Source organism: Mauremys reevesii, linkage group 1 (assembly GCF_016161935.1).
Source record: "Mauremys reevesii isolate NIE-2019 linkage group 1, ASM1616193v1, whole genome shotgun sequence".
Taxonomy (NCBI): Eukaryota; Metazoa; Chordata; order Testudines; family Geoemydidae; genus Mauremys; species Mauremys reevesii.
Window position 1 is genome coordinate 123,298,271 of NC_052623.1, and position 27,107 is coordinate 123,325,377.

General features: G+C 42.1%; 1 protein-coding gene and 1 long non-coding RNA gene across 4 annotated transcripts in view; one reads left to right on the forward strand and one right to left on the reverse strand.

Moving 5' to 3' along the window:
* The window catches only part of CNGA3 (cyclic nucleotide gated channel subunit alpha 3), a 104,718-nt gene extending 78,470 nt beyond the window's left edge, over positions 1-26,248 (forward strand). Inside the window, exons 5-11 of one of the 3 annotated variants that reach the window (XM_039520813.1) lie at positions 5,089-5,205; positions 8,358-8,537; positions 11,670-11,723; positions 16,715-16,822; positions 18,552-18,659; positions 22,059-22,165; positions 24,753-26,248. In XM_039520813.1, coding sequence (XP_039376747.1) covers positions 5,089-5,205; positions 8,358-8,537; positions 11,670-11,723; positions 16,715-16,822; positions 18,552-18,659; positions 22,059-22,165; positions 24,753-26,164 — 2,086 coding nt within the window. In that variant the 3' untranslated portion in view covers positions 26,165-26,248. The remainder of the gene's footprint in view (positions 1-5,088; positions 5,206-8,357; positions 8,538-11,669; positions 11,724-16,714; positions 16,823-18,551; positions 18,660-22,058; positions 22,166-24,752) is intronic. The other 2 variants (XM_039520814.1, XM_039520815.1) reach the window with 2 other exon arrangements.
* On the reverse strand, positions 12,115-16,961 carry LOC120395978. Its single transcript, XR_005592908.1, has 3 exons — positions 16,859-16,961; positions 12,513-12,638; positions 12,115-12,387 (listed from the first exon to the last, which is right to left on the reverse strand). It is a non-coding gene; the product is annotated as an uncharacterized LOC120395978 (long non-coding RNA).
* Positions 26,249-27,107: the final 859 nt, after the last annotated feature.

The following is a 27,107-nucleotide window of genomic DNA, read 5'->3' on the forward strand; positions in this document are numbered from 1 at the left end:
CCTGCAAAGCACTCTAAATCTTTTTGCAGATACCTATCACACTTCCTTAACTTCAGGAAAACCTAGGTACTCTACCAGCCCTCACCTGCACAGACTACTCTTCGTACTCCACAAATCACCATCAGTGGAGAACCCCTGGAAAATGTGGACCATTTTCTGTACCTTGGCAGCCACCTTTCCCAAATAGCTAGAATTGACACAGAAATTGAATACAGTATCTGCTGTACCAGCACATCTTTTGGAAGACTACTCAAACAAGTCTTCAATTATAGGGATCTGCAAAAAGGTTGTCAAGGCTGAATCCCCACTCTGTCACTCTGAGTGCAGAAGTGGAGGCCTGGAAGGATTTTAAAAATTAATACTTGCCACTCCAGGCTTGTATTACACCCCCAAGGTTACAACTTCTCTCTGGCCTTGGCTTGGTAAACGCTGCCACCACCCAAATGCCAAAAAAACACCAACCTTTTAACCCAGGAAGAAGCACTTGGTAATTCCTCCCTGTGGGGTACCCTCCAGCCCTTTCACCCCACACCCGGGGAAGAGCTGAGCAAGGAAACAAAGGAAATTTGCTGTGGCTACCAGCTAATCAAACAGCATGCACAAATCTCTTAGGATACCAATAATCCAATCCTGTTCTTAAAAAAGGTAAATTTTATTAAAAAACAAAAAGGAAAAAATACATGTGGAACTTAGGCTTTTGCTAGATTTTAAAAGAGCAATTCCAAAAATTAAGCACCCAAAATAGCTTTCTTGGGGGTTCAGCTTAAAGGTTACAAGCAAACAAAAGCATCTGGGGTTAGCACAGAGGAGATCCACAAGCCTTGAAAAATAAACAGAAATAAACACTGTTTTACCTATGCCTGACACTCGTCTCCCGAAGCAAATACTCTTCTCTCAGTTAAGTCAAGGAAGAAGGGTTCGCGGAGGGCAGCGGAAGCGTTTCAAAGTCATACTGAAAGTACATCTTAAAAAGGGAAGCATCAACCCAACAAACTGGGAGGATTTGGCACAGAACAGAACACAGTGGCGCCACACCATGCATCAAGCCACAGCTCACTTTGAGGAGATCAGATATGCTTATGAGACAGAGAAGTGACAAAGGAGGAAAGAAAGGGCACAACTGTCCAGCCAACAACTATATCTCCTCCAAGATTACACCTGTCACTTCTGTGGAAAAATGTGCAGGGCAAGAATTGGGCTCCTCAGCTACTTAAAAACTCACCAATGAACCTCCTTGGCAGACATCATCCTTGCATCGAGGGATAGCCGAGGAAGAAGGAACAACTGAAAAATTGCTTACTTTCTAATTTTTACCATATAATTATAAAATAAAACAATTGGAATATAAATATTGTACTCACATTTCAGTGTATAGCAGGTAGATCAGTATAAACAAGTCATTGCCCATATGAAATTTTAGTTTGTACTGACTTTGCTAGTGCTTTTCATGTAGCCTGATGTCAAACTAGGCAAATATCTAGGTGAGTTGATATACCCCCTGGAAGAGCTTTGCGTACTCCCAGAGTATGGGTACCTCTGGTTGAGAACCACTGTTCTAGTTAAACTGGTGCAAACCCCAGTGTGGACACTTAAATAGGTTTAGAAATGTCTTATATTTAGGGCCCTATCAGATTCCTGGCAGTGAAAAACATGTCATGGACCATGAGATCTGGTCTCCCCCATGAAATCTGGTGTTTGGAGATGGGGTCGCGGAATTGCCATCCTTATTTTTGCACTTCTGCTGGATGTGGCGCTGCCTTCAGAGCTGGGTGCCGGCCAGCAGCTGCTGCTCTCCAGCTGCCAAGCAGTGAAGCCAGTGCAGAAGTAAGAGTGGCAATACTGTAACCCCCCCATAATAGCCTTGCAACCCCCTTTTGGGTCAGGAACTCCAGTTTGAGAAACACTGACTTAAGGGCTTTACATGTTGTTGTTTTTTAATACATATTCACGATTTGTGACAACTTCGTGAAATTTAAGATTTAAATATCTGAATCTGTGAAATTCAAGATTTTTAAAATGCTATGACTGAAATTTACCAAACGGACCATGAATTTGGTAGGGCCCTACTTATGTTGATTTAGCTTACATTAAGTCCTTCCAGTTTAACTTCACCATTACAAGTTTGTGTATAGACAAGGCTCACAACCCACTGATCTCTCTCTACTCTTGGTTTGACTCTAGTTAGGAAACAACTCTCTCTGTGCTCTTTCATTCAGTTACATTTCCACATCTGCCTTTCATTCTACAATCAGATGTCTTTCTCGGGTAGAACCAATATGTGCAAAACCTTTTTTTTGCCCTTTTCTCCCATCATGGGAAAGGTCTTAACACACTGTTGTTGACTTGTGTGGTTATACTGTTTCATCTGCTTGCCAGTTGTACAAATAGGGTATATTTGTACAACTGGGCTCTGGTAGACTAATTTCTTTGTGGGATAGTTGGTCATCATTGCTGTTGGCTGTGGTCATAGTTACCAAGATGGTATAGATTTAGCCAAAGGCAAATATTCAAATATGTCACAGGCTGGGGTCTATCAGACACCCAGCTGTTGGATGGTTGTTCTTGTGTATACATCCTTGTAAATTTTAGGTTATTTCCTTCTTAGAAGGGAGAAAGGAAAAGGGCACAGGAAAATAATATGAAGTTCAACAGAACACACTTATAACCTTTCAGCAGTCACTAAACCCTTCTCCCCACACCACTTTATTTGAAAAATTGCCCCTTTGAAAAATGTTCTTTGTCCTACATATGACTTGTCCCCATATTTTCCATGGCTCTCCCTACTTTTACCCCAGTCCTAATGATCTTTTCTGTCTCTCTGCCTCTTTTTTTTGCTGTCATGCTCCTCCCCCTACCCTTGTTCTCTCACCGATACTACCTTCCTGCACCCTTGGTTGATGTTTTCCTTCTGCCCCTCATGATTTCCTGGTTTTCTGTTCCTTGCCCCTATCCCAGTTCCTTCCTCAACTTCCCCACTTTTCCTCTGCCCCACATGAAGCTTCCCTTATTTGTTCTATCTTCGTAATTGCTACCTCCTCTTTCTCCTTCCTATGGCTGCCTGCTCTCCATTCTGTCCTATATCTCTTCTTCACCCATGGCTGCTTCTCCTTCTCCCTCAAGAGTAACCTCTGGCTCTTTCACCACCTTCTTTCCACCCATGGTTGCCTATCCCACAAAGATTGACCTGCATCCAGTGCAGGCTCTTTTCCTAACAACAGTTCAGTAGCCTTTTTCCTGCTCTCCCCAGCTACCCTTTTCCTCTCTCTCTAGGCAGCCACTTCTACCTCCTGGCTGCTGAAAGGATGTGTAGTCACAGAGAAGGGATTCTCTGTGGAATGAGATCAGGATTAGGCCCTATGGATGTGCATCCAATATTAATGGCCCAATCCCTAACCCAGATTTTCCAAACAGATGTTCATTCTGAGATCACACGCCCATCTCTGAGGAGATGTGCATTCTGAGGGTATGTCTACAATAGAGCTGGAAGATGTAATTTCTGCTTCAAGTTGACATACCCGCACTAGCTCTGATCAAGTTAGCAAGCTAAAAATGGAAGTGTAGCTGCAGTGGCACAAGTGATAGGACAAGTTAGCCACCCCAAATAGGTACCTAGTGTCTCTGATGGGATGATAATCAGGGCAGCTAGGGCCTCACACTGTTCATGCTGCTATGGCTACGTTTCTATTTTTAGTATGCTAGCTTGATCAGAGCTAGCGAGGATTTGTTTACCTGAGCTGGAAATTATACCTTCCACCTCCAGTGTAGACATACCCTTAGTCTAACTTTTGAGGAACAAAAGGCTGTGGTGGTGGTACAAGATGAACACTATGCCCTTTGATTCTGGAATAAGAAATCTTCTGCCTGGAATCATTTGCCATTCTACTCTCAGTATACACAGGTCTGACTTTCTTGGACATCTGTAGTATCTGTTTCTCTAGAAGATGTACTTTTCTCACTCTACATTTCTGAATTTTAGTTGTTTCTATAAGAACTCCTATTCCACTCTCTCCTTAAAAAAATTATTTGCTAGACTCATAAGAAAAAAATAATGTGAACAGTAATTGCAATAACATTATAGTACTAATGGTACCTAAGATCGCTGTTTATATATAAAATACTATAATCAATAACAAGAGGTCTGAGTCAGATTTATACAGCCTTTTTAACATCAAGCAGAATGTATGTTATCTTTTCGTATCAGGAAGAGAATAAGAAGAAAACAATCAGCATGGGGAGAATCCCAATAGTTTCTGGAACAATTTGGTAAAAGAGTTCTTTTCAGACTGTGTGTTGAAGAGTTGCTATTTAAGTTGTAAGTGTGATCGCTGGTGCGAGTCATTTTCTCCACTGAAAATACACCCAAGTTAGTTAACTAATTTCCTCTGTTGGGGTGTTGCCAACTCTTGCAATGTTATTGCAAGTCACGTGATATTTGGTGTTTTCCATAAAGCCCCAGGTTCCAGAGTCATGTGAGAATGTGAGAATCTCAGCTTTCATTAAAAAAGTAATACATTTCTAGTTCTCATGGTTGCAGAGAAGAGTTTGAAAATGTGAATCCTAAGGAGTGAAAAACCAGGAGGTAATGAAAAAGAACCCAGAATTTATTGGACGAGATGCAATTCTGGCCCATGGAAATCAATTTTAAAACTCCCATTGTCTTCAATAAGAACAGGGTTTCTCCACTATTTTTAAAATCTCATGATCTTAAAGCCAATCTCATGATTTTTGGGGTGGGGGGCTGACTCATAAATTTTGAGCTCATGTAATTGGCAACACTGAACCCCATTCTGTTGTAGTAACTTCTGTATGATCTTTGAACCATGTATTTATCAATAAAAAGTCCACTTTTATGTCTGCTTTCATCAATAGCAGAACTTCCATTGACTTCAGTGGGTGCAAGACTGTGACAGAAAATTAGTAAACTAGGCTTGTCATGTGTTCACTTTGTACCTGGCTGCAGTAGCCTTTGTGATGGAGAGAAGATTATTGCTCCTCTCACCCCCTTATTATGTGAGTGGAAGAACTAAATGAGTGGCAAATGCATTGCTGGATGAATAAAAGCCTTCTTTTTTAAAATTGATTTTGCAGGACCCATTCACTGTGTGAGGACACTTGTTCAGAATTGCAGAGAGTCATTTCCATGGAGACAAGAGGCCTGTCTGAATCCCGCAGGAGCTCATTCACAGGCACTGGAGCAATGGCTAGGTAACTGGCTAACTAGCTTAATTCTGAATATTAAAGGACAGCATGTCTGCAAAAGGTTGTTGAATGTGGGAGGACGGGTGGTCATCACAGATTTACTAGAAAATGAGTTCAGTCCATCTGAAAACACAAAAAGCCTATAATGAACATAAATATCATGTGACTTGCAATAAGATGCTTTGACCTTAATTTTGTACCTTATAGCTCAATTTTTAGTGTGCTGGAGTTGGTGAGTGGGCTCAGGCAGAAAAACACATTGTAGTTCAAATAGGAAAAAGGTTTAATCAGTGCTGAAAATAAATTGAATATGGAGGAAAAATTAGTAGTAAAGTCAGACAGTAAGGGAAGGGATAAATACGTTTCTTTCAGACTGTTAACTGGATATAATCTTATGTAATAAGAGTGTAATAACTATTCCCTCCCAGTTTTGATGGTGGATGGCTCTGACAAGAAAGCAGACAGTAGATGTTGAGAATACAGGGATTGCTGAGTATTTTTAGGATTAAATTATGTCTGTGATGCACTTGGAGCCTCAATCAACAAAGGTTGGAGGTGCTGACTTTGGCCCAGATTTAGGAAAACACACCTCTCCAGGAGAGCACTTAAGCACATGCTTATCTTCAGGAATGTGCTTAAGTTCCATTTAGTTAATTGGGAATTAAGCGCGTGTCTGAAGTGGAGCCTGGATTTAAGTGCATTCCTAAATAGGGGCCTCTGTGCCTGACCTAAAGAATTTCAACTGAATTCAGAGCTCTGTTTGTCTTCTGATATAGTCATTAATTATGTGAGGGACACTTTCAAGTTAAATGTCACATATTAAAACAAACAATGATTATTAAAACTGAAGTCATTTTACAAATGTAGTTTATTATTCTCCATTTCTCTCATCTGGACAATGGAAAATAAACTACTCAATTCCCTTTTTGCTTCTAGTTACTTTTACTTTCCGGTTCTCATGCAATAACACAGTGCTGCAATGTGTGGGGTGCAAATTCTGTTGGTGAATGGTTTTCAGTGGAATCAAAATATATATTAGGAACTTCTTGACTGATCTTAGGTTTGTAAAACTGGTGCCTAAAAGAGGTGACTATGCCCCATTAAAATGTTCTGCTTTCTAGTGTAGTTAAGATGAACCAAATGAATCATTTTCATTATATTTGCAAACCACAAACTGTGGTCTACCAGACAGGCACAAAGATACTGGATCTTAATTTCATATGTGAAGGTTTTTGTCAACGAGGTGAAGGCTATATCATTTATTCTGTGGCCTTGGTGAGGTTTTTGTTTTGTAGTCTTAGAATTACATTCTATCCCTTAATTAATGTAGGCTTTAGATTATATGTATGATACTGACCCGATGTGGAAACTAATAAAGAAACAGAGATGTGAAAAACTGTCCTCTGATCTCTGTGTTCCTTCCTTTTTTATCCTTTGCAACTCAAGGGTAAGATTTCCCGAGGAAAGTCTGTCAGAGACTATTGTCTTAGGCCCTTGAGAATATGCAATCGAGTGGCATATGTACTGTACAGTAGCATTTTAATTGCTAAAGCACTAGTGTTTTCATCACTGTGTCATCCACCTTGTATATTCTGGACAGATGTAATGCTAGCTTTTCTGGAGAAGTCTAATGAAACTTTCCTTGAATATTGCTGGGCCTATCAAAGAAGTTCTGCTCTGTTCAGCATTTCACCATGTTGTTTGCTCAGGGCAGGTCTAGGAAGCATGGAAGTACACAGCACCTGTCCTGACTGGGCTGCCATTAGAGGAAAATAGTCTCCTCTGTGGAATATTATATTGATAAACTGTTATCACTGCTGGGGATGTCAGTCTCAAATATTGTCATTTGGACATATTTTAGAAGCAAAATACTCACTTTTACAAAGAACGACTATTGTCCTTTAAGAACATGTAACTTGAGGTGGGAAGAACATAAAGAGAAACCGTGCAGCAGTGATAAAACTTATATGGGTGTCAAGAGTGTTTGTTTGTTATTCTAGTGCTCCATTAGGATTTTAGGATGAGGAAATGCTAGTTTACGTGCAACAGGCAATTAGTGGCTTTCATATTAGGGGCTAGTCCTGTTATCATAATTAGTTATTCATAATGCACACAGTATGCTAGACATCTTAGAGAACATACAGATAGATATATTGTCTGCTCTGAAGTGTTTACAGTCTAATAATTGACATGACACAACAGGCAAAAGCTACAAACAGTAGGAAATGAAATAGGAAGGTAGTTAGATGATGTCACTCTGTCTGGAGGGGCGCACGACCATGGGTGCCTACCTCAGGGCAGACTGGGAAAACCAGGGCAGCAACCCCAAACTGGTGGTATGTTCTGTACATAGATTTTACCAAGCCAGTAACAAATGTGATCTCAGGGATCACTGTAACAGTCTTAACACAGAGTCACAGACAGTCCTCTGAGATTCTCTAGCCTATCGCCATCCAGACAAACTGGACTTAGTGATAAATGGTCACTTACACTAAAAATCAAACCACATTCAGGTTGCTTCCAGTCTCAAGAGACCAGTCACTCATCTCAGATCAATGGGTTCCCTAAATCTTGCACCTAAGACAAGGCCTGCAGCCTGCAGCCAACCCATCCTCCTTCACCACCCAATCACCCTTTGTCCTTACTTCACATGGCAACCTTTGGGTATGTCATCACATGAGGATTCAACATCTCCCCCCTTCCCTCAGCACAGGATCTCTCACCTCTTTACATTACTCCTAATGTCAGAAGCTTCTAGAGCTCTAGAATATGATTTCCAGTCCCTCGCCCCTTGGCAAGCTGCCTGCTGATCATATAGCTAGTGATGTCTCTCTGGCTCCCGTCCCATGTGGTGCTGGTGGGGGACACTGAGGCTGGTGAATAATGTATCTTCCTGGTTCCTTTACCATGTCAGAGGATGGGGAGCCCATGATGTGGAAGTTGTTGAAGGTGCCTAATATTATACAGCAAAATGTCATACCCCAGTGATGTGGCAGGGGTCCAGAGGCTGTGAAAACCCCATCTGGGATACTCTCCGCCCAAGCCCCATTGATGCAGAAGTTCTAGCTGCTACTGGGCATGGCTCTAGTCCTGGGGGAAGCCTGAGCTATCTGGGATTCTTGTCTCTTCAGACAACATTGTGTGTCTCTTCCTTGCAGGTTATCCCGTTTCATCTTATCACTGAGATCATGGGCGACACAACATTTGCATCATGAAGACCAAAGGCCAGATTCTTTCCTTGAACGTATCCGAGAGCCAGAGCTCAAAGAGGTATCCAGCAGGGAAAGTAACACTCATTCCAATTTGAGCAACTATGAGCAGCCAGGCAAAGTGAAAAAGTAAGTTGATCTGATTGTACTTTAGTGGGAGAAGAGTGGTCTGGTGGTAATCATGTTCTTTCTGTGAATGGGATGTGAGCATGCTGGGTTTTATTTGAGGATAGGAAATGAGTCGGGTAGCTGATACTCTCCAGAAACTTTCCTGAAAGTAATTTAAGTCCTCCAACTTCCAAGAAAACTGGAGAAAGCAATAGTGAGTATAGTCCAAGCTGAGGCTTCCCTAATTCTCCAGAAGTCAGCGTATCCAATTACATGCGTTTCAATAGAGCTTAGCCAGCAATGGAACGGAAATAAGATAGAGCTGCTTAATAAATGTAATTTCTCTAGGGATTGTCATGCCGGGTTTTTATACATAATTAGCTGAAGGTAAGCATTGCTTTGGCCAATCTCCCTGGATAAGCAGTGGAGGAGGGCATGGTTCAGTTTGAAATTGCAGCTCTGTAGTCTTGTGCCTCACAGATGGAGGCACAAGCCCTCAGTTGCAGGTAGCTTGCAGGAGCACTTAGGTAAATAATACATTTCCCCAGCAGCTGATATAACATAAGAAATTCTTACATAGGGGTGCAACATGCAGATGATGTTGATACTTGTGCTACAACTAATGCATTCCTGCTGCTTTTGTTAGCAGTCATTGTGCTTGCTAGCAAATGTGCAACCACGGCTTAGAAATGCTATTTCTCTAGTTCCCAGTTCCTGAATGGAGAAAATAAATGCTTTGTCCCCCTGAACTATTTGTATGCCCCAGTTTCCTCACTTTTTCCCACTCTGCAGTAAGAGGCAGGTTGTAGTATAAACACCTATACCACACAATCCTATTCAAGCACTGAACAAACCAATTGTCTGAGCCTCACATGAATGATGATAATGAATACTGTTTCCTTAAAATGTTTTCTTCCTCAAAAGCATGTTGGCAAGAGTTTCAGAAGTGACGTTTTTAGCTTACATTGCTTATGACATAACAGTCCCTTACACCTGGACTTTATTTTGTACTGTTTGGGAGGAAAATACTTCCCAAAAGAGCACATTGATATATGGTCAGCTTACCTGCTGTCTCTCTGCTGCTCTATACTGGGGATGAAAGCAGTTCCCAGTGTAAAGACATTTAGAATCTGGACGTTAGCCTCTAGTGCTTGGAAACTCCACTACAAGTATTTGTGCAAAATACAGTAACGCTTAATCATACCCACCCAAATATCCTCCATCAAATCACTGATAGGCTTCTGGTCCAGAAATCAGAATTTTTTTTGGCTGAGTTGAGTCATTAGAAGATGTTCACTCATCAGTTCCACAAGCAGGTTTAGTCTTGTCTAAAATCTTTTTTTAAATAAATGAACTAATGCCTTCAAGCGAGCCCTTCATGTGTTTCCAGGCTTTCTATTTTGCAAAAGAACATAATACATGACTTAGTGCATGTCTACACTACAAAATTAAGGTGACCTAACTAACTAACATCAGCATACAGTCACTGCAATAATGACATCGGTTGTGTGCATCTACACTTTACTCCTTGTGTCGGTGGTGTGCGTACTCACCAGGAGCACTTGCACGGATTGTACTGTCAATGTGGGCTATTGTGGGATGGCTTCTGAAAACCAGTAGCAGTCGATGTAACCAATACAGCATCTACAACCATGGCTCTCAACCTTTCCAGACTACTGTAGCCCTTTCAGGAGTCTGATACTTGCTGACAAAATCAGACATAAAAATACAAAAATGTCACAGCCACACTATTACTGAATAATTGATTACTTTCTCATTTTTACCATATAATTATAAAATAAATCAATTGGAATATAAATATTGTACTTACAGTTCAGTGTATAGTAGGTACAAGTCGTTGTCTGTATAAAATTTTAGTTTGTACCGACTTTGCTAGTGCTTTTTATGTAGCCTGTTGTAAAATTAGGCAAATATCTAGATGAGTTGATGTACCCCCTGGGAGACCTCTGTGTACCCCCCAGGGTACGTGTACCCCTGGTCGAGAACCACTGGTCTACACTGACACTGCATTAACCTAACTACATCAACATTGACTATGCCTCTTGTGGGGGTGGAGTTATTAAGTCGGTGTAGTGGGGCAGTTACATCAGCAGGAGAGAAATTTTAGTGTAGAAACTTATATTGGTCAATGTAAGCTGCCTTGCATTGACTTAGCTCTGTAGTGTAGACTAGGCCTTAGTGGCTTAAATTATCCCCACACAGCTGTCTAAAAAAAATGTTGCGGTTTGTTAAAACACAGTGATGGGTTTTTGATGTAACTTGTAACTTTTTGGCAGGCTCTTACTTTGAAGCTCAGGCTCACATAGTTTGTGGCACAGTCTGAGATGGGTAAGGATTTGGTTTGAATTTGCAGCTGGTAATTCACATTATAGTGAACATCATACAGATTTGCTGCAGATCGATAGAGTTCCATCTTCGCTGAAACTGCTTCTTAATAATTCAGGCTTGGAAACCGTGTATGTCTAATATATTTTGTCTGATTAGTTATTCTACTATCTTCTAGTCACTCAAGTCAACAGCCAAGAGATTTTCTGATTTCTGCATTAGGAGCCCATTAGTGTTTCTGATTCAAAGCCATTAGAGTGGACAAAACTGGTCATGTGCCAACAATGTTATTTCTTTAGATAACCAAATTCTGAGATACACAGTCTCCCCATCTCAGATTACACTGCTCTTGCCATGTGACAGCAGCTCCAAATTGTTGTGCCATTATGGAGAGTTAATTTTGCAGCAACAGTAGGCATTTCTGCTGTCTGTCCAGGATTCTTGGCACTGCTTCTATGAAGAAGACTTGAAAGGCTTGCGAAACACTTATAAGAGCAGCCAAATGGGAACGCTGCTATAAATAACGAGATTCATGCTGTCAAGCATTAATACGCCTGAGAGCAGGCTAAAGTGCTTCAGACATCTGACATGGTTACAAACGTGTATGTTCTACACATGATCAAGGGCAACTGGTGCCCTGAATAGTTATGCAAAGGGGCTTACAGCGGCGGTCAAAGTTGACCCTCTTAATCTTTTCAGAGTATGTGTAGGACCAGCAGTTTGGTCTATCATGCTGGTGAACATGTGCACAAAATGTCCAAGGCTTTCATGTTGTTCCTTTACTGTGTTCTATTTAACTTGCTACAGTCACTGGTCCCTGGCCAGATTTAATGTCAACAACAGCAACAACACCAATGAAGAGTAAGTACATCACTGCTTGCTTTATAGCACCTACCTGCCTGTGATGTACCAGCTCCTTATCCTCTTTCCTGTTGAAAACATGTTAGTGACAATTGTAGCTATAGACTCCTGCTTATCTTTTTCTAAGCACCTTCCTGATATATGGCTTTATTGTAGAGAAAGATTTAGTTTTGTAGGTCATGGAAATAGCCCTGTGTTTCCAGGAGAATTCTTAGTGTCCTAACTTGAAGGGCAGTTTCTCTTCTTTTCCCCCACCCAGTCTGAGTAAACAGCTACTTAGCCCCCATCTCCTCAAATTCAGGCTGGCTGATTTTGCAGCTTCATTAATGGGTTTGTTAACATTTAAACTTATGAATGAGAGAGCTCTATATTCTTTTTTAACAGTGTTCTCTTTTTTATTGACACACAGGGCTTTGCTTCCAAATCAAATGTTCAAATTCCTTCAGGTTGTCATCTGTGGTTAAAAGTTGATCTTGAGCAGGTTATGCGGAAGTTCTGGATGCACTCTGTGTAAATCAGGATTGGATGTCTTTCTAAAAGATATGCTTTAGCTAAACCAAAAGTTGTTGGGTAGGTGCAGGAATTGCTTGGTGAAATTATATGGCCTGTGTCATACAGAAGATCCTACAGAAATGATCACAACATTTCCTTCTGGCCTTGTGATCTGTGGAAGTGATAGGGAATAAGAACATTTTAGATTTCTAAGGCTATTTAATTCCTTCAAAGGAAGAGCTCTAGACAATGTGTAATCTGAAATCACTCCACACTACTGTTGATAATGGCTCTTACCCTCTAGCTCTGGGAATGGCACAGCAGCCAGCAGCAGCTTTGTTCCTGCCATGATGCTAGTCTAGTTTTTCATTTCTCCCCTGGGTAAAAACAAAAAAGAAAAATCCCCAGGACCAAAAGGAAATTCTTTTGATCATTTTAGGCCATATTAGAAACAGAGGAAATTGCTCTTATTCCCCCAAACAATTAATTGTTAATTAATTCACAATACACTGTGAATTTAAAATGATAAATCCTGAAAATTTCTTTCCATTTCAAAACCCCATCCTTACACTTGGGAGAAATTCTTACCTCTCTTTAAGTGATTTGTTTTTGTTTGTTTCCATGTGCTTGATTTAAAAATAAGTGTCATGTGTGCTACAACAATGACCCAATACTCAGGACTTGGGGCTGTTACTGTAGAACAGTAATGGTAGAACTAAAAGTGCAAAGCCTGGGTTAGTGGTCAGGACACAGGACTCAGAGACATAAATACTGAATTCTAATCCCATTTCGGGCCATGATTCATGCTGTGACCTTGCACCTGTCACTCAACTATTGGTGCTACAGTTTCCCCAAATGGAGACAATACTGACTTATCTTACGAGGGTGTTGTGAGGCATAGTTAGTTGATATGTAGAGCAGTTTAAAGGTGAAAAACATTATGGAAGCACTACATTTTATTAAATACTATAGTAATATGATTATAATGGTATAGGCAGGCAAGTCTTTCCCAGCCTACAGGGACATCTGCTCCCCCTGTACTCAGGAGAAACTGGACAAAAGACCTTTCCATTTCTTTTAGTCAAAGGGAATAGACATGAATATCCTTTCAAACAATTACTTGAATGCTGCTTACTCAATAATACTTCAGAGGAAATAAACTGCAGTTTTGGTAAAGCTCCATGTTTGTCAAGATGGAAGGGGCAGCAGAGTGCCCACTCTTGGGGCAGTGGAGATGAGGCCTTCAAGTCTGCAGATGTCATGCAGGGGCTGTGCTTGCTCTCAGGTTAGAGGAAAGGAGTGGCCTTTCCTTTCCTTTGAGTCCAGTGGCGAGTCTTCAGAGTGCTTTTGCATTGTACTAACATTCCCGTGCCAATAGCTACTGTGTCTTAGAGCGGGGAGATGGATAGAGCAGTGTCTAAACAAAGAGGCGAGTGAATCCAGCCCCCAGGGAATACCTGTAGTAAATGGAGAGGGTCAGGGGAAATTCCATCCCCAAACACAATAAAAACAGCCATCTACTGGTGAGTGGGTTAACTACTGATTTTTGTCAAAACACCCCTTCCATGGTTCAATGGCACTGATACATTTTGATTGCTTAGCCATGTCAAATGAATCTTCCTTGCATAATCAGGCTTATAAATGTGCAGCAGCACAGCTCTTTTTAAAAGAAACATTATGCCCTAACAGACGTTTTGGAGCATGAGCTTTCGTGGGTGAATACCCACTTCGTCGGATGCATGCATCCGACGAAGTGGGTATTCACCCACGAAAGCTCATGCTCCAAAACGACTGTTAGTCTATAAGGTGCCACAGGACTCTTTGCTGCTTTTACAGATCCAGACTAACACTGCTACCCCTCTGATATTATGCCCTAGTGATACAACCACCCTTGGGAGCCAAACACTTTGAGTATCATGGACCAGTGCTTTGATACTAATAGTGGTTATGAATGGGGTTCATGTCATACACAAAAGCATAGTAGCTTGCTCTCAGAAGGGATAATGTGATACCCAAGAGTGTTTCTGAATGGCATAGAGCTTTGTGGGAATGGCAATATTTGACTTTAAAATGCAGTCACACAAGATCAGAAGGCTAATGGTAAAGAAAATGAAATTGTGAATAGCACCCTCTGCTGTTGTGCTAGCCTTGCTAAGGTGGGTTGATGTGCAAAAACTTATTTGATTGGCCTTATGTGTAGTAGGACTTTAGGAGCTCTTTCAGTTAATCAGACAATCAACACAAAGACTAGCTTTGCCCTACAGTTGTGCTCCCTGGATTTTCATGGGCATCAGTGAAGTTTCACTGTATGTGTTGACTGTGCTCAAGCCTGGTTTGGTGAACATTTAAATAACCTCTTGGCGTATGCAAACAGGGATGGTTTTAGGATTTTGAATCCTCCCAGCAAAGTAAGGCAGGGGTCTTTCAAATAACCATGCCCTACTGCATCACAATGGGAGTGTGGTAGTAGCAGTATCAGAGCTCATGTTTATTACCATTGGGTAAGGGATATTTCCAAGCCAATTGCACTTATCTTAAAATTAGTGAATATATTTTCACACTGTCCTCCTGTCCCTTAAAATACTGTACACTCATTAAAATTGGCATGTTCTTAGGTAACTCTACAAACCACAGCATAAGCTTTCTCTGCTGTGAGAGGCATGTGCAAGAGCATGTGGTGAACACATGTGATGTGAGCTCATGGCATTTTTCCCTGCTGTGCCCATTGGCTAAGATCCTGCAAATAGGATTTTTCTACATGCCTCTCTGGTAGGTGGTTCTGCTCTTGTATTCTCTAGCTTCACACTGGAGTGATTCAGTTCACGTGAATAAATTTACTCCTGATTTACACTGATGTGAGAGCAGAATCAGACCTCGGGCTTGTCTACACTGGCAATTTACAGCACTGCAGCTTTCTCACTCAGGGGTGTGACACCTCCCCCACTCCGAGTACAGCAAGTTTTGGTGGGGGCGGGGGTGTCTGGGAGTCATGCTCCCAGCGGTGGTAGCTATGCCCCTCGTGGAGGTGGATTTTTTAGAGCCCTAGGAGACCTCTCTCCCAGCGCTCTGATGCGACCACACAAGCCACGTAAAAGCGCTGCTGCAGCAGTGTTGCCAATGTAGACTAGCCCCTAGTGTGTGCAGATCAGAGTGGAACAGACGGACACCCTGGGAGGAAAATGCCATGTCCACCACCCAAGCCACAGCTCGTACGTACAGTTTTAGACTTGCAAGTGGCCCATTTACATTAAACTGTCAGGGATATTGATGCTTTCCTAACTGAAGCATGGGGATACTGTCTACTTTGGGAACAAAAATATTAAATACAAACATTGTATGTAGAAATTTTGGGGGCAAATTCTTTGTTGGTATAAATTGATACAGTTCCATTAACTTCAATGGAGTTTCACCATTTACACAAAAAGAATTTGGCCCAAAATTTAAAGATCAATCAAGTAGTGGCAAAATTCTAGCAAATAATTTCCATCCAATCTGAAAAAGGTTTCTTTGTCTATATGGAGACATACCACCACAACCTGGATTTGAACAACCCCAAACTTTGGGGAAGTTCAAATCAAATAGAGGACTGCTTCCTCTGTACTGGGCTGAAGCAAAACCCCAGATATGAACTCTAGAAGAGTTTGTATCCAGACCAGAACCTTGCAGCTTGAGTCTACCTCTTATGCTGTTGAATGTCAGGAAATAACAGTGTGAAGAGAGAGCAGTAGCAGAACACCATTTGTTTATTTACATTTATTGTCTACGGAACAATTAATAAATGTGAGGTGAAAACCTGGCCCATTTAAGTCAATGACCAAATTCCTATTGACTTCTAGAGGGTTAGAATTTCACCTTTCATGTTCAGATTTTGAATAACACTGCTGTGCTGAATAGACAGCAAAAGCTTGTTTCCACACTTTGGTTGGCTTTGTTCAAACATTGGCTATGGTTCTCTTAATGGAGTTACCCAGGAGCAAAATAAGTGTGAGAGGAGGATCTGACCTTTTTTACTTAATCACTACCACAGCTTTAAATAGGCAGTTGCTGCTGTTGGGGTTAGAGTATATCAAAGGACCATGCAAATCTTGAGACTGTTGAACCATTTCAAGTTCTAATGCCATGAAATAGATGTTTTTGATTGCCTGAATTTTAAAGAGTCAAGCAAACAGGAAACATTTCGCTATAAACAAAGCAAACACTGTTGTATTTACTTGCCTGATAAAGCATGGGTTAATCTCTCACAAAATCAGCCAACATGATTTCGTACCATGTTACTGTTAATTCTGGAGCGTAGATCATGTAATACAGGTCCCATTTATACTAAATGGGTGGATGGCCTACTTGAGAAGCCCTGCCCTCTCCTCTGCTGTAGGAGCAAAACCCAGCTCTATAGCCTCCTTTATTCCACCTCAACTTCCATCCTCTAGCCTCGCTTAGCCTCGCCCAGCCTAGCCTGGTAAATTGGGGAACATTGCTAAACGTTACACTGTGTTACACAGCAAGAATAAAGAAAAGAAAGAGGCAAAGGAGGAGAAAAAAGAAGAAAAAAAGGAGGAAAAGAAAGAGGAGAAAAAAGACGACAAAAAAGATGATAAAAAAAAAGAGGAGTAAGTATTACTAGTGAATGTATGGTTGTAACACACCTCCTGCACCATAGAGCCTTACATGGAGTAGTTAAGTCTTCAGAGCAAGGCTCCTGCTACAGTCAGTGTTTTCCCAAGCCGCAGGGGTGTTCTCATGTCAAAGCTATAATAAAATTTCAAATTTGAAATTGCAACCGCTCAAGGAACCTGCAGCATCTTCCCAAGCATACAGGTCTGTCCTTGGCACCTTCCCAATGTTTTGTTGCACTAACTTCAGACCAGGAGTAGCGGAAGTTCCCTAAAAGCGGGAGGGGGCCACTGGCGCCCGAACCATGGCCCCGCCCCCACACCACTCCTTTTGCCCAAGCCCCCGCCCTCGCACCACCTCTTCTCCCCAAGGCCATGCCCCCACCCTGCTTCTTCCCCCAAGACCCCGCCCCCGGCTTGCTCCTCTTCACCCTGTCGCTCATCCTTACAGCTGGTAAATGATGGGGCCCTGGCCCTCTGCCCTCCACCCCCAACTGTTCTGGCACCCCTGCTTCAGGCTGAGCAGTAAAGGGAATTCAAATGATCTCTGATCTGGCAATTCAAATTGCCTTCTCTAAGAGGCCCTATTAGTTAACAGCAGTCTCCTTTGCAAGTCTGTACAGGCTTGGTCATGGTTCAGAATATCTGTAGATTCAAGGTGGGGCACAGAACATAAACATTATATTTATACAAATACTGACCAATTCAACATCTTCAGTTATATTTTCCATTATTTACCCTACTGTGAGCAGGAGAAACTCTATTGACTTCAATGTGGTTGTGATTTCTTACATCAAGCAGTGCATTTGGCCCTTAGTGTTATATAAATAGACAATTGTTCCCTAATTAGCAATTTATAAACTCTGTTCCCATTGATTAGGGTTGGCTTTAGTTCAATGCCATGTAAAGAAGAAAAGATGGAAAGAGAATAAGTGTTATATGTGCAGAATGAACGCTGGTTCTGAGAGGTGTGTTATAATGAATACATCACAGATGTGTGTAGAGTGTGCTGTAGGTACCGTATTGCTGTAGTATCCCTAGTTAAGAATGCCACTTCTGGATGGATTCTTTCTGATCCCAGGACATAGATTCTTCTCTCTTAACCAAAGCTTTCTAGAGGAAGCTTAGTCAACCTCCCATAGTGTGCAGTGGGGTTTGTCCTTTCACACAAGTCTAAGATTCTTTGAAACAAACCAGAAGAGAAAAGAATGGGATTGACTTATAAGAAAAAGGGTTATTCTTTTGAGAGTGCAAAGTAGGCAATGACCTCTTTGACTCCAGGAACAGGGTTATCACAATTTTGTTGTGGTTTTTAGAAGAAATTGGTAAAAATTCTTGGCTGGTGGGAAAGGTAAATAGGTTTGTTTTCAGTTTAAAAGAAGGGTGCCTATACTATGAATGTTCAGAATGGGGTTTTTCTAATGATAGCACATGTTTCAGTGTTATTTTGACATTTATGTAAATTTTTCTAGTTCCTTTTGATTTCCTTGGATTTTGGGGCATGTAGGAATAGACTGAGTCAAATGAGAAAATCTTCAGCTGCTGTATTGAGTAATATCTGGGATTTCGGCAGGGATGGCACGCCCTTTGGTGCTATACCTTTGTCATTAACTGAGCTGCAACCATTACAATCTACTAGAAGGATGTTCAGCCTTGGAGATCAAAAACACGACCTCCTTATGGAAATAATTTCCCCCGGTGTACCTCTGCATGTTTTACTTTTCAGGAAGAAAAAGGAGATCTTTGTGATTGATCCTTCAAGCAACCTGTACTATAGGTGGCTGACCATAATCGCGACCCCAGTATTCTATAACTGGTGTATGCTAGTGTGCAGGTATGGATTTATATTTAATGCTTATTTTAGGTTGCGGAAGGAGTGCCTGGCTTGTCTGGAACTGGAAAAGCCCACCTGATTCTTTTATTTTAATATAGTGCCCAGACTTTTTCCTCCCCATTACTGCTGCTGCATTGCTCATTCACTAATTAGTTTTCTTGAGGATATGTCTTTATTTTATTTTTTTTAAAGATTTAGGACAGGGATCAGCAACCTTTGGCATGCGGCCCACCAGGGTAAGCACCCTGGAGGGCCGAGCCAATTTGTTTACCTGCCGTGTCCACAGGTTCGGCCGATCGCGGCTCCCACTGGCTGTGGTTCACCATCCCAGGCCAATGGGGGCTGTGGGAAGCGGTGGCCAGCACATCCCTCGGACTGCGCCGCTTCCTGTCGCCCCCATTGGCCTGGGACAGCGAACCATGGCCAGTGGGAGCTGCGATCGGCCGAACCTGCAGATGCGGCAGGTAAACAAACCCGCCCGGCCTGCCAGAGTGCTTACCCTGGCGAGCCACATGCCAAAGGTTGCTGATCCCTGGTTTAGGATTATGTGTCAGACATCTGTTCCAAATCCTTTTTTCTGGTTTCTGTTCTTCTAAAGTGCATGTATATAAGGGTACGTCCATACTACCCGCCGGGTCGGTGGGTAGCAATCGACTTCTCGGAGTTCGATATATCGCGTCTCATCTAGATGCGATATATCAAACTCCGAACACGCTCCCGTCGACTCCGGAACTCCACCACCGCGAACGGCGGTGGCGGAGTCGACGGGGGAGCCGCGGACTTCGATCCCGCGCCGTGAGGACGGGTAAGTAGTTCGAACTAAGGTAGTTCGACTTCATGTAGCTGAAGTGGCTTACCTTAGTTCGACCCCCCCCTAATGTAGACCAGGCCTAATATACATACACACCTACATATGCACACTACATATGTGGAAACGATATCTATGGGATAAAATTAAGAGTCCCGTACATATATCATGTTCTTTGGACTCCCTGCACTCTGCTCACTAATCTGTCTCTCCCGAACAGATTAAAACAGCTGTCATTACTCTCCACCTCCCACAAGTAGCCCAACAAACCAGATAAAAGTTCTACCCCTAGCTCTCGAGGTGTAGGACAAGTGAGTACTGCATCAGTGATAGGATTATGCTAGGAGAATCTTGCCACCAATCATGGATATAAGCAGGAGCTTTCTACTGTTGATGAGAGGAAATTCCAGAAAGATGGAAATTCTTTCTATGCCTTTAGCCTAAAAGGCCCCAAATTCCCTGGGCCTTAAAATCCTGATATTCTGTATAAAAATGCTATTTTAGGTGATTTTGAAGAGTGTTCTTCTCCCTCCAAGTCTGTATATTTGGGCTCATGAGCCTAATGAAACCTGTTGTTCCAGGCAGAGGGAGCTGAAAATATTACTAATAACATTTAAGATCACTTGCATCTGAAGAAGTGGGTATTCACCCACGAAAGCTCATGCTGCAGAACGTCTGTTAGTCTATAAGGTGCCACAGGATTCTTTGTTGCTTTAACATTTAAGATGTTCTCTTAAAATAGTTTTTTGGTAAAAAATGTGCCCCTCCACACACACTGGATGGGGCACTATCAAGATTTTCTCAGCATTCATTTGGAATTACCTGCAGAACTTACTGCTAAACTCATGCTGTTAAAACCTTTATATCACACCACACCATCATGCATTTTCTTTCTTTCTCTTTCATTTTGTACAAAAAACATAGCACTCTTGTTAAAAGCTGTTTCTTCATTATGCAGTGTAGTTGTAGCCATGTCGGTCCCAGGATATTAAAGAGACAAGGTGGATAAAGTATTATCTTTTATTGAACCAACTTCTGTTGGTGAGAGAAACAAACTTTGGAGCCACACACAGATCTTCTTGTTGTCTCTCTCACCCTCAGGAGCTGGTCCAATAAAAGATATTACCTCACCCTCCTTGTTTCCCTTTTTTGAGGCAGCTTTAAAAATCTAACAATCCTGATACTATATTAGATTGTTTAATGTGGAATTTAATTCCTTCATAAGAGACCAGGCTGGGGACAGGCATGACTTGGAAAATAATGAGCCTTTAATGGTCCTAGCATCCGTCAGGGTCCTGTCTTAGGGCAGGGGGGTGGACATGACCTCTCAAAGACCTTTCCATCCCTACATTTCTGTGATTCTATGATAGGTTGAGAAGACCCCTCCATTCTCTTTTTTTCAATTGTAAATCTCTGCTTTTGCGAAACAAAAGCTGAGAATGTGCATTTCATGCTTTCTGCATTTTCATAGGAGCCCAGAGTGCCTGTCACTGAAATGTTCTTTTCTCTTCCTTCCTGGGATAGAAGTTTGATGACCGCTTGCTAGGTGCCATCAGAGGCAGTTATAGCAGAAGATGCAGTTTTATTTTTACAGATGAGGGGTTGGCTGGTAGTTATTGGACTTTATTCCAGTTTTATTTTCTCCTTAAAGGTAGCATTTAGAAGTGTACAATTTGGTTAATTCCCCATTGGATCATTCTATCTCCCTATAAAATTTCTTGGGTGACTTTGCATACAACCCCTTTGTATAGTTTATTCATACGTCTTCTTTATGAGTTAGGATTTGTGGCCTGATGATTTTTGTCTGTCTGCCTAAAAAGTCTTTGACTGGCAGCAAGCATTCCCAAATCTGTGCCTGCAATGGCATCTGTGTGCCATCTAGTGGCTACAGTACAAAGTGACACTAAGTCAATGTATTTCTCTAGGCACTATTACCATTTATGAAGAAACTTGTGGTAGTCAATAAGGGATAGATAGGCTGGTGGATGGCAAGCAAAATCAGGGAGTAGGCAGAGAAGAGTCATTTAAAGTTAGTATGAGGAATTTTGACATGGCTTTTCCTCCAGTGGCAGGAAGATATTACTGGAGTATGTGAAATGGACAATCGGACTCAGTGTATCAGAGTCATATGGGAGTGCTATGGAGGTATATCACTTAGCCTCTGGGAGGCATGGGAGATGATGTGCCCTGTGTCACGCAGGAGCAAACCTTCTTCCAGTTGATCCAAGAATTAACTTGATGGGATCTGAATGAATTCTGTACAGTCCTCCTCTGCTTGTAGCTCTGATGCTGTGATGTGAGTTCTTGAGGATCTGAGCTGAGAAAACTGATGCAGAGTAACATGTGTGGGATGTGTGTATATATGTGAAATTTGCCCCTGCTATGTAAGACCTTTGGTTTCAGAAATATCCCATTATGTTAAGTCATTACATTTAAATTCACAGCAAATACTCCAGTGCAGACATGATGTCCATAGCCTGTGCAGTGCCAGCAACAGTTGCTAAAATGCTTTCAGAATACGCATATAGTACTCTCTGCGCCTCCTTATACAAGAGGAATGAAATCTTCCATGTCTTTGTGTTTTTTTTTAGAGCCTGTTTTGATGAGCTACAAACTAAACATATTATATTATGGGTGGTCTTGGACTATAGCTCAGATATCATCTACATACTGGACACATTCGTCAGATTCAGGACAGGTGAGTCCTCTTAGGATTTTACATTGTTTTCAGACATAACATGGGTTATGCCCTACTGGATCAGTATGCTGGTGGCCTATGTAGTTCAATATCCTGTCTCCAACAGCATCTAAAACTAGAAGCTTCTGAAGAAAACACAGGAAACTCTGAGGTGGGAAATTATGGAATAACCTGTGTTTAGGGAAGGCTTTTCCTATCGCCCCTCAATTAGAGATTGTTATATTCCCTGTCTTATATCCCTTCCAAATTTAAAAACAAAAACAAAACAACCCTATATACTATAATGGTGGATTTTTTTAAATCCATATAAATGTTGAGTACTGTTTTTTAATCCTGCTAATGTCTTGGCATTAATGATAGTTTGTGGCAATGAATTCTGCAGGCTATTTATTCTCTGTGTAAAAAAAAGTATGTCATGAGGTGACGGAGCCAGTTTGCCTGCAAGAGTGCTGTGACAGCCTCTGCTAAGAACTTTTCTCTTGCTGTGGATTTGAACCAGAACTTTAATACTATGTTCTGTGCAACCAAGCAAATGACATGAGTAAAATGATGACAACAGTTGCAGGAGGGAGGTAAAATCTGCTATTGCCGTGGGAGACATTTAAACAATTCACAGCAGAAAGTAAACTCAGCCTCCTTATCATAAATATATTTAAAATAAAATATATTTAAAATATAGATTAGTTTTTCATATTTTGTCACATATTTGTCTGCATCACTAAGCCCGAGTTATTCACTTAAATCGGGAGAGGAGTATTGGTCTTGTGGTTAAGGCTAGCACTAGATTGCAACTTTCTAGAGTGCAGTTCCCAGTTCTGCCACAGACTTGCTGTGTGACCTGGAGCAGGTCACTTAGGGTATGTCCACACTGCTATTAAAAGCCCGCAGCTGGCCTATGCCAGCTGACTCGGGCTCATGGGGCTTGTCCTCGTGGGGCTGTTTAATTGCAGTGTAGATGTTCAGGGTCAGGCTGGATCATGGGCTATAGGGTCCTGCGAGCATAGGCGGCAGGTTATATGGGCTCGAGGTGCCCGAGCACCAGGAATATTCAGGGCTGGGTGCTGTGCTCCACCAATATTTGGAGCTGGGTCTCTCCCCTGGCCCCCGTGGGTCTTCTCCCCCCCCCCCCGTGTCCCTGCCTGAAAGAAAGCGGCGGGTGCCTCTCCCATGCCTACTTGTGCTGCCGGAATAGCACATTCCTATGTGGAGCGGCTCCTGGCAGAACTGCTGTCTGCTGCCTCAGGGTCCTAGCTCCCCCCATCTCCTAATGGCAGGGCAGGCTGCCCTTACCCTGCCCTTCCGCCCTAGCCCTGAGCCTCTCCAACGCCCCAAGCCCCTCATCCCCAGCCAGAGCCCTCATCCCCCCACACCCTAATCCTCTGCCCCAGCCCTGAGCCCCCTCCTGCATCATGAACCCCTCACCCTCAGCCCCACAGCCCTCACCCCTGCACTCCCTCCTATCCCACCTCCTCCCAGAGGGTGCACCCCCTCCCCCTTCCCACACACCCCTTCTCACCCCCAAACTCCGTCCCAAAGCCTGCACCCCTCATCCCCTCCTGCACACCCACCCCCTGCCCCAGCCTGGAGCCTGCACCCAGCACCCAAACTCCATCCCAAAGCCTGCACCCTGCAACCCTCCTGCACCATAATCCCCAGCCCAGGACCTGCACCCCAGACCCCCCCCCAAACCCCTCCCAGAGCCTTAGGCAGGTGGGGGCAGAGTTTGGGGGGGCGGGTTCTGGGCACCACCAAAAATTCTACAAACTTGCCACCCATGCCTGCGAGGGGTGAGGGTCCCAGAACTTGGGCTCCAGCCCAAGCCCTAATGTTTACACTGCAATTAAACAGGACCCTAGCATGAGCCCTGCAAGTCCGAGTCAGCTGGCATAGGCCAGCTGTGGATGTTTAATTGTAGTGCAGACATACGTTTAGAGACTGATTTTGCTATCCTTACACTGAACAGCATCTTAATCCATAGACTTCAGTGGGACTAATCATGGAATAAAGTGCAACTCAGCATGAGAAAGAGTATCAGAATCTGGCCCTTAATCTCTGTTAACAATTGGGGAGGGTGGGGTAATAGTGCTCCCATTCATGGTGTGGCTTATCTATTTGGACCCTGATCCTGCAATGAGATCTGCACAGATAGAACCAACACCCACATGGAGCTATACTGACTTCATTAGGGCTCCATGTTTCAGTGGTCCAAATAATTGTCATTGTGAATTTGGGGCCTTTATACTGTAAGCTCGTTGGGGGCATGTACTGTCTCTTAATGTATATCGCATGTTTATCACAATGGACCCCTAGTCTTGGTTGAGGTGTCTATGTGCTATTGTAATTCTACTGCTACTACTAAATATAAAGCTTATACAATATCTTTTTATGAACTATACTAGAAACCTATGGAAAGTACATTAATGTCCATATATATTATAAGTTTCAAATGCAATAATGTCTTTAGTATTTGCAAGCAAATAGGAATCCTTCAGGCATAAGCTGCAGCCTGTTTCTGACTAATTATAGGTTTGTGGTCCATCTTCTAATGTATTATAACAAAAAACGGTTATTTTTTTATCCTTTTAAGGCTTCCTTGAACAAGGCTTACTAGTCCAAGATGAAAAGAAACTAAGACTACATTACACTACTACCGTACAGTTCAGATTAGATATGCTCTCTCTTTTACCAACAGACCTGGCATATTTAAAACTTGGGTTGAACTACCCTGAACTACGGTTTAACCGCTTGCTGAGGTTTGCCAGGCTATTTGAGTTTTTTGACCGCACAGAAACCAGGACAAACTATCCAAATATGTTTCGGATTGGAAATCTTGTCTTGTACATTCTTATCATCATCCACTGGAATGCATGCATATATTTTGCAATTTCAAAGCTTATTGGGTTTGGAACTGACTCCTGGGTCTATCCCAATGTGTCCCATCCAGAATATGGACGTCTGTCCAGAAAGTATATTTACTGTTTGTATTGGTCAACACTGACACTGACGACAATTGGAGAAACCCCGCCTCCTGTGAAAGATGAAGAGTATCTCTTTGTGGTCATTGACTTCTTGGTGGGTGTGCTGATCTTCGCTACTATTGTCGGTAACGTAGGCTCTATGATTTCCAACATGAATGCCTCCAGGGCAGATTTCCAGGCCAAAATTGATTCCATAAAACAGTATATGCATTTCCGAAAGGTGACAAAGGATTTGGAGGCCAGGGTCATTAAGTGGTTTGATTACCTCTGGACCAACAAGAAAACAGTAGATGAGAAGGAAGTTCTTAAAAACCTGCCTGACAAACTTAAGGCTGAAATTGCTATCAATGTCCATCTGGACACGCTAAAGAAAGTGCGTATCTTCCAGGATTGTGAAGCTGGGCTTCTTATTGAGCTGGTGCTGAAGCTGAGACCTACGGTCTTTAGTCCTGGAGATTACATCTGCAAAAAGGGGGATATTGGGAGAGAAATGTACATCATTAAGGAGGGGAAGTTGGCTGTGGTGGCAGATGATGGCATAACACAGTTTGTTGTCCTAAGCGATGGCAGCTACTTTGGAGAAATCAGCATCTTAAACATCAAAGGTAGCAAATCTGGTAACAGACGGACAGCCAACATCAGGAGCATTGGTTATTCTGATCTATTCTGTTTGTCCAAAGATGATTTGATGGAAGCCCTCACTGAATATCCTGATGCCAAAAAGGCATTGGAAGAGAAAGGGCGGCAAATTCTGATGAAAGACAATTTAATAGATGAGGAGGCGGCAAAAGCAGGAGCTGACCCTAAAGACTTGGAAGAAAAAGTAGAAAGACTTGAAAGCACTCTGGACAATCTACAGACTAGGTTTGCTAGGCTCATGGCAGAATACAACTCAACTCAACTCAAAGTAAAGCAGAGACTCACCAAAGTGGAAAACAAAATGAAGAAATATGGAAGTGGCTTCTTATCTGATGGAGGGGAAGAATCTGTAAAAACTGAAGAAGTGGAGAAAAAGAATTAATAGTTCATTTATATTTCCTCATTTAATCTAGAATATTTCAGCATGTAAAGCCATAAATATATATATATATATATGAAAACACTCTCACACACACACAATTATTTTTATATGGACTCCAAGAGAATGGTTTTTAGAGTTTTTAACTAAAGCAATATTTTCTTGTAAATAGGAAATTGTTACTTTTTATCTTGTTTTTAGGAGGAGACTTTGGATTGTCATTTGGGTCTTTTTTTGTACTGATGACATGTTTCTTACAAGTTATGCTCAGATTATCTTTAATGTGGTATGTATAGATCTTTACACATTTAATTGTTGTTTATCTCTTTCCATGCTCTGGTTGAAGGAATCATGTGTAAAGTAATGGACTCTTCCAGAAAGAGGAGACAGATCTGTATTAATAATTAACTATGCCATGTCCACACCCTCTACCTTCGTAGCCTAGTAACCTACTAAATCCATGTAGTAAATCCAGACTACCCAAAATCTATATTCTTTCACAGCAATGTTAAGGAACCTATAGGAAAGGCTATATAATCTGTCTTGGCTATATAATCTGTTACATGCTATGAAATACCCAGGTACTTGAATGCTACAGATCTCGAAATGACTCCTTTCTACTGTGCTGTGCTGTGGTCATTGGAAAGTCCTTATAGAGCAACCAATGGTGCTTAACCTTCTGCTTTTATATAGAGGGCCTGTTCTCCATCCCCTAGGATTTCATCTGGCTTTTGGGGCAGAACTGCTGACTATAATGCATGGGGGTAACCCCTATTGAATAATTTGAGGGAAATTGTGTGAGGGGGGAGCAGATTTTTCTGCTCTGATCCTCCACCCAGATCTCCATCTGCAAGTATTTCTGCAGGGGAGGAAGATCCTGGATCCTGTTAGGAGGCCTTTCCTGATATTAAGCCTAAGGTTTCCTTCTCTTTTTATTTTATTACTC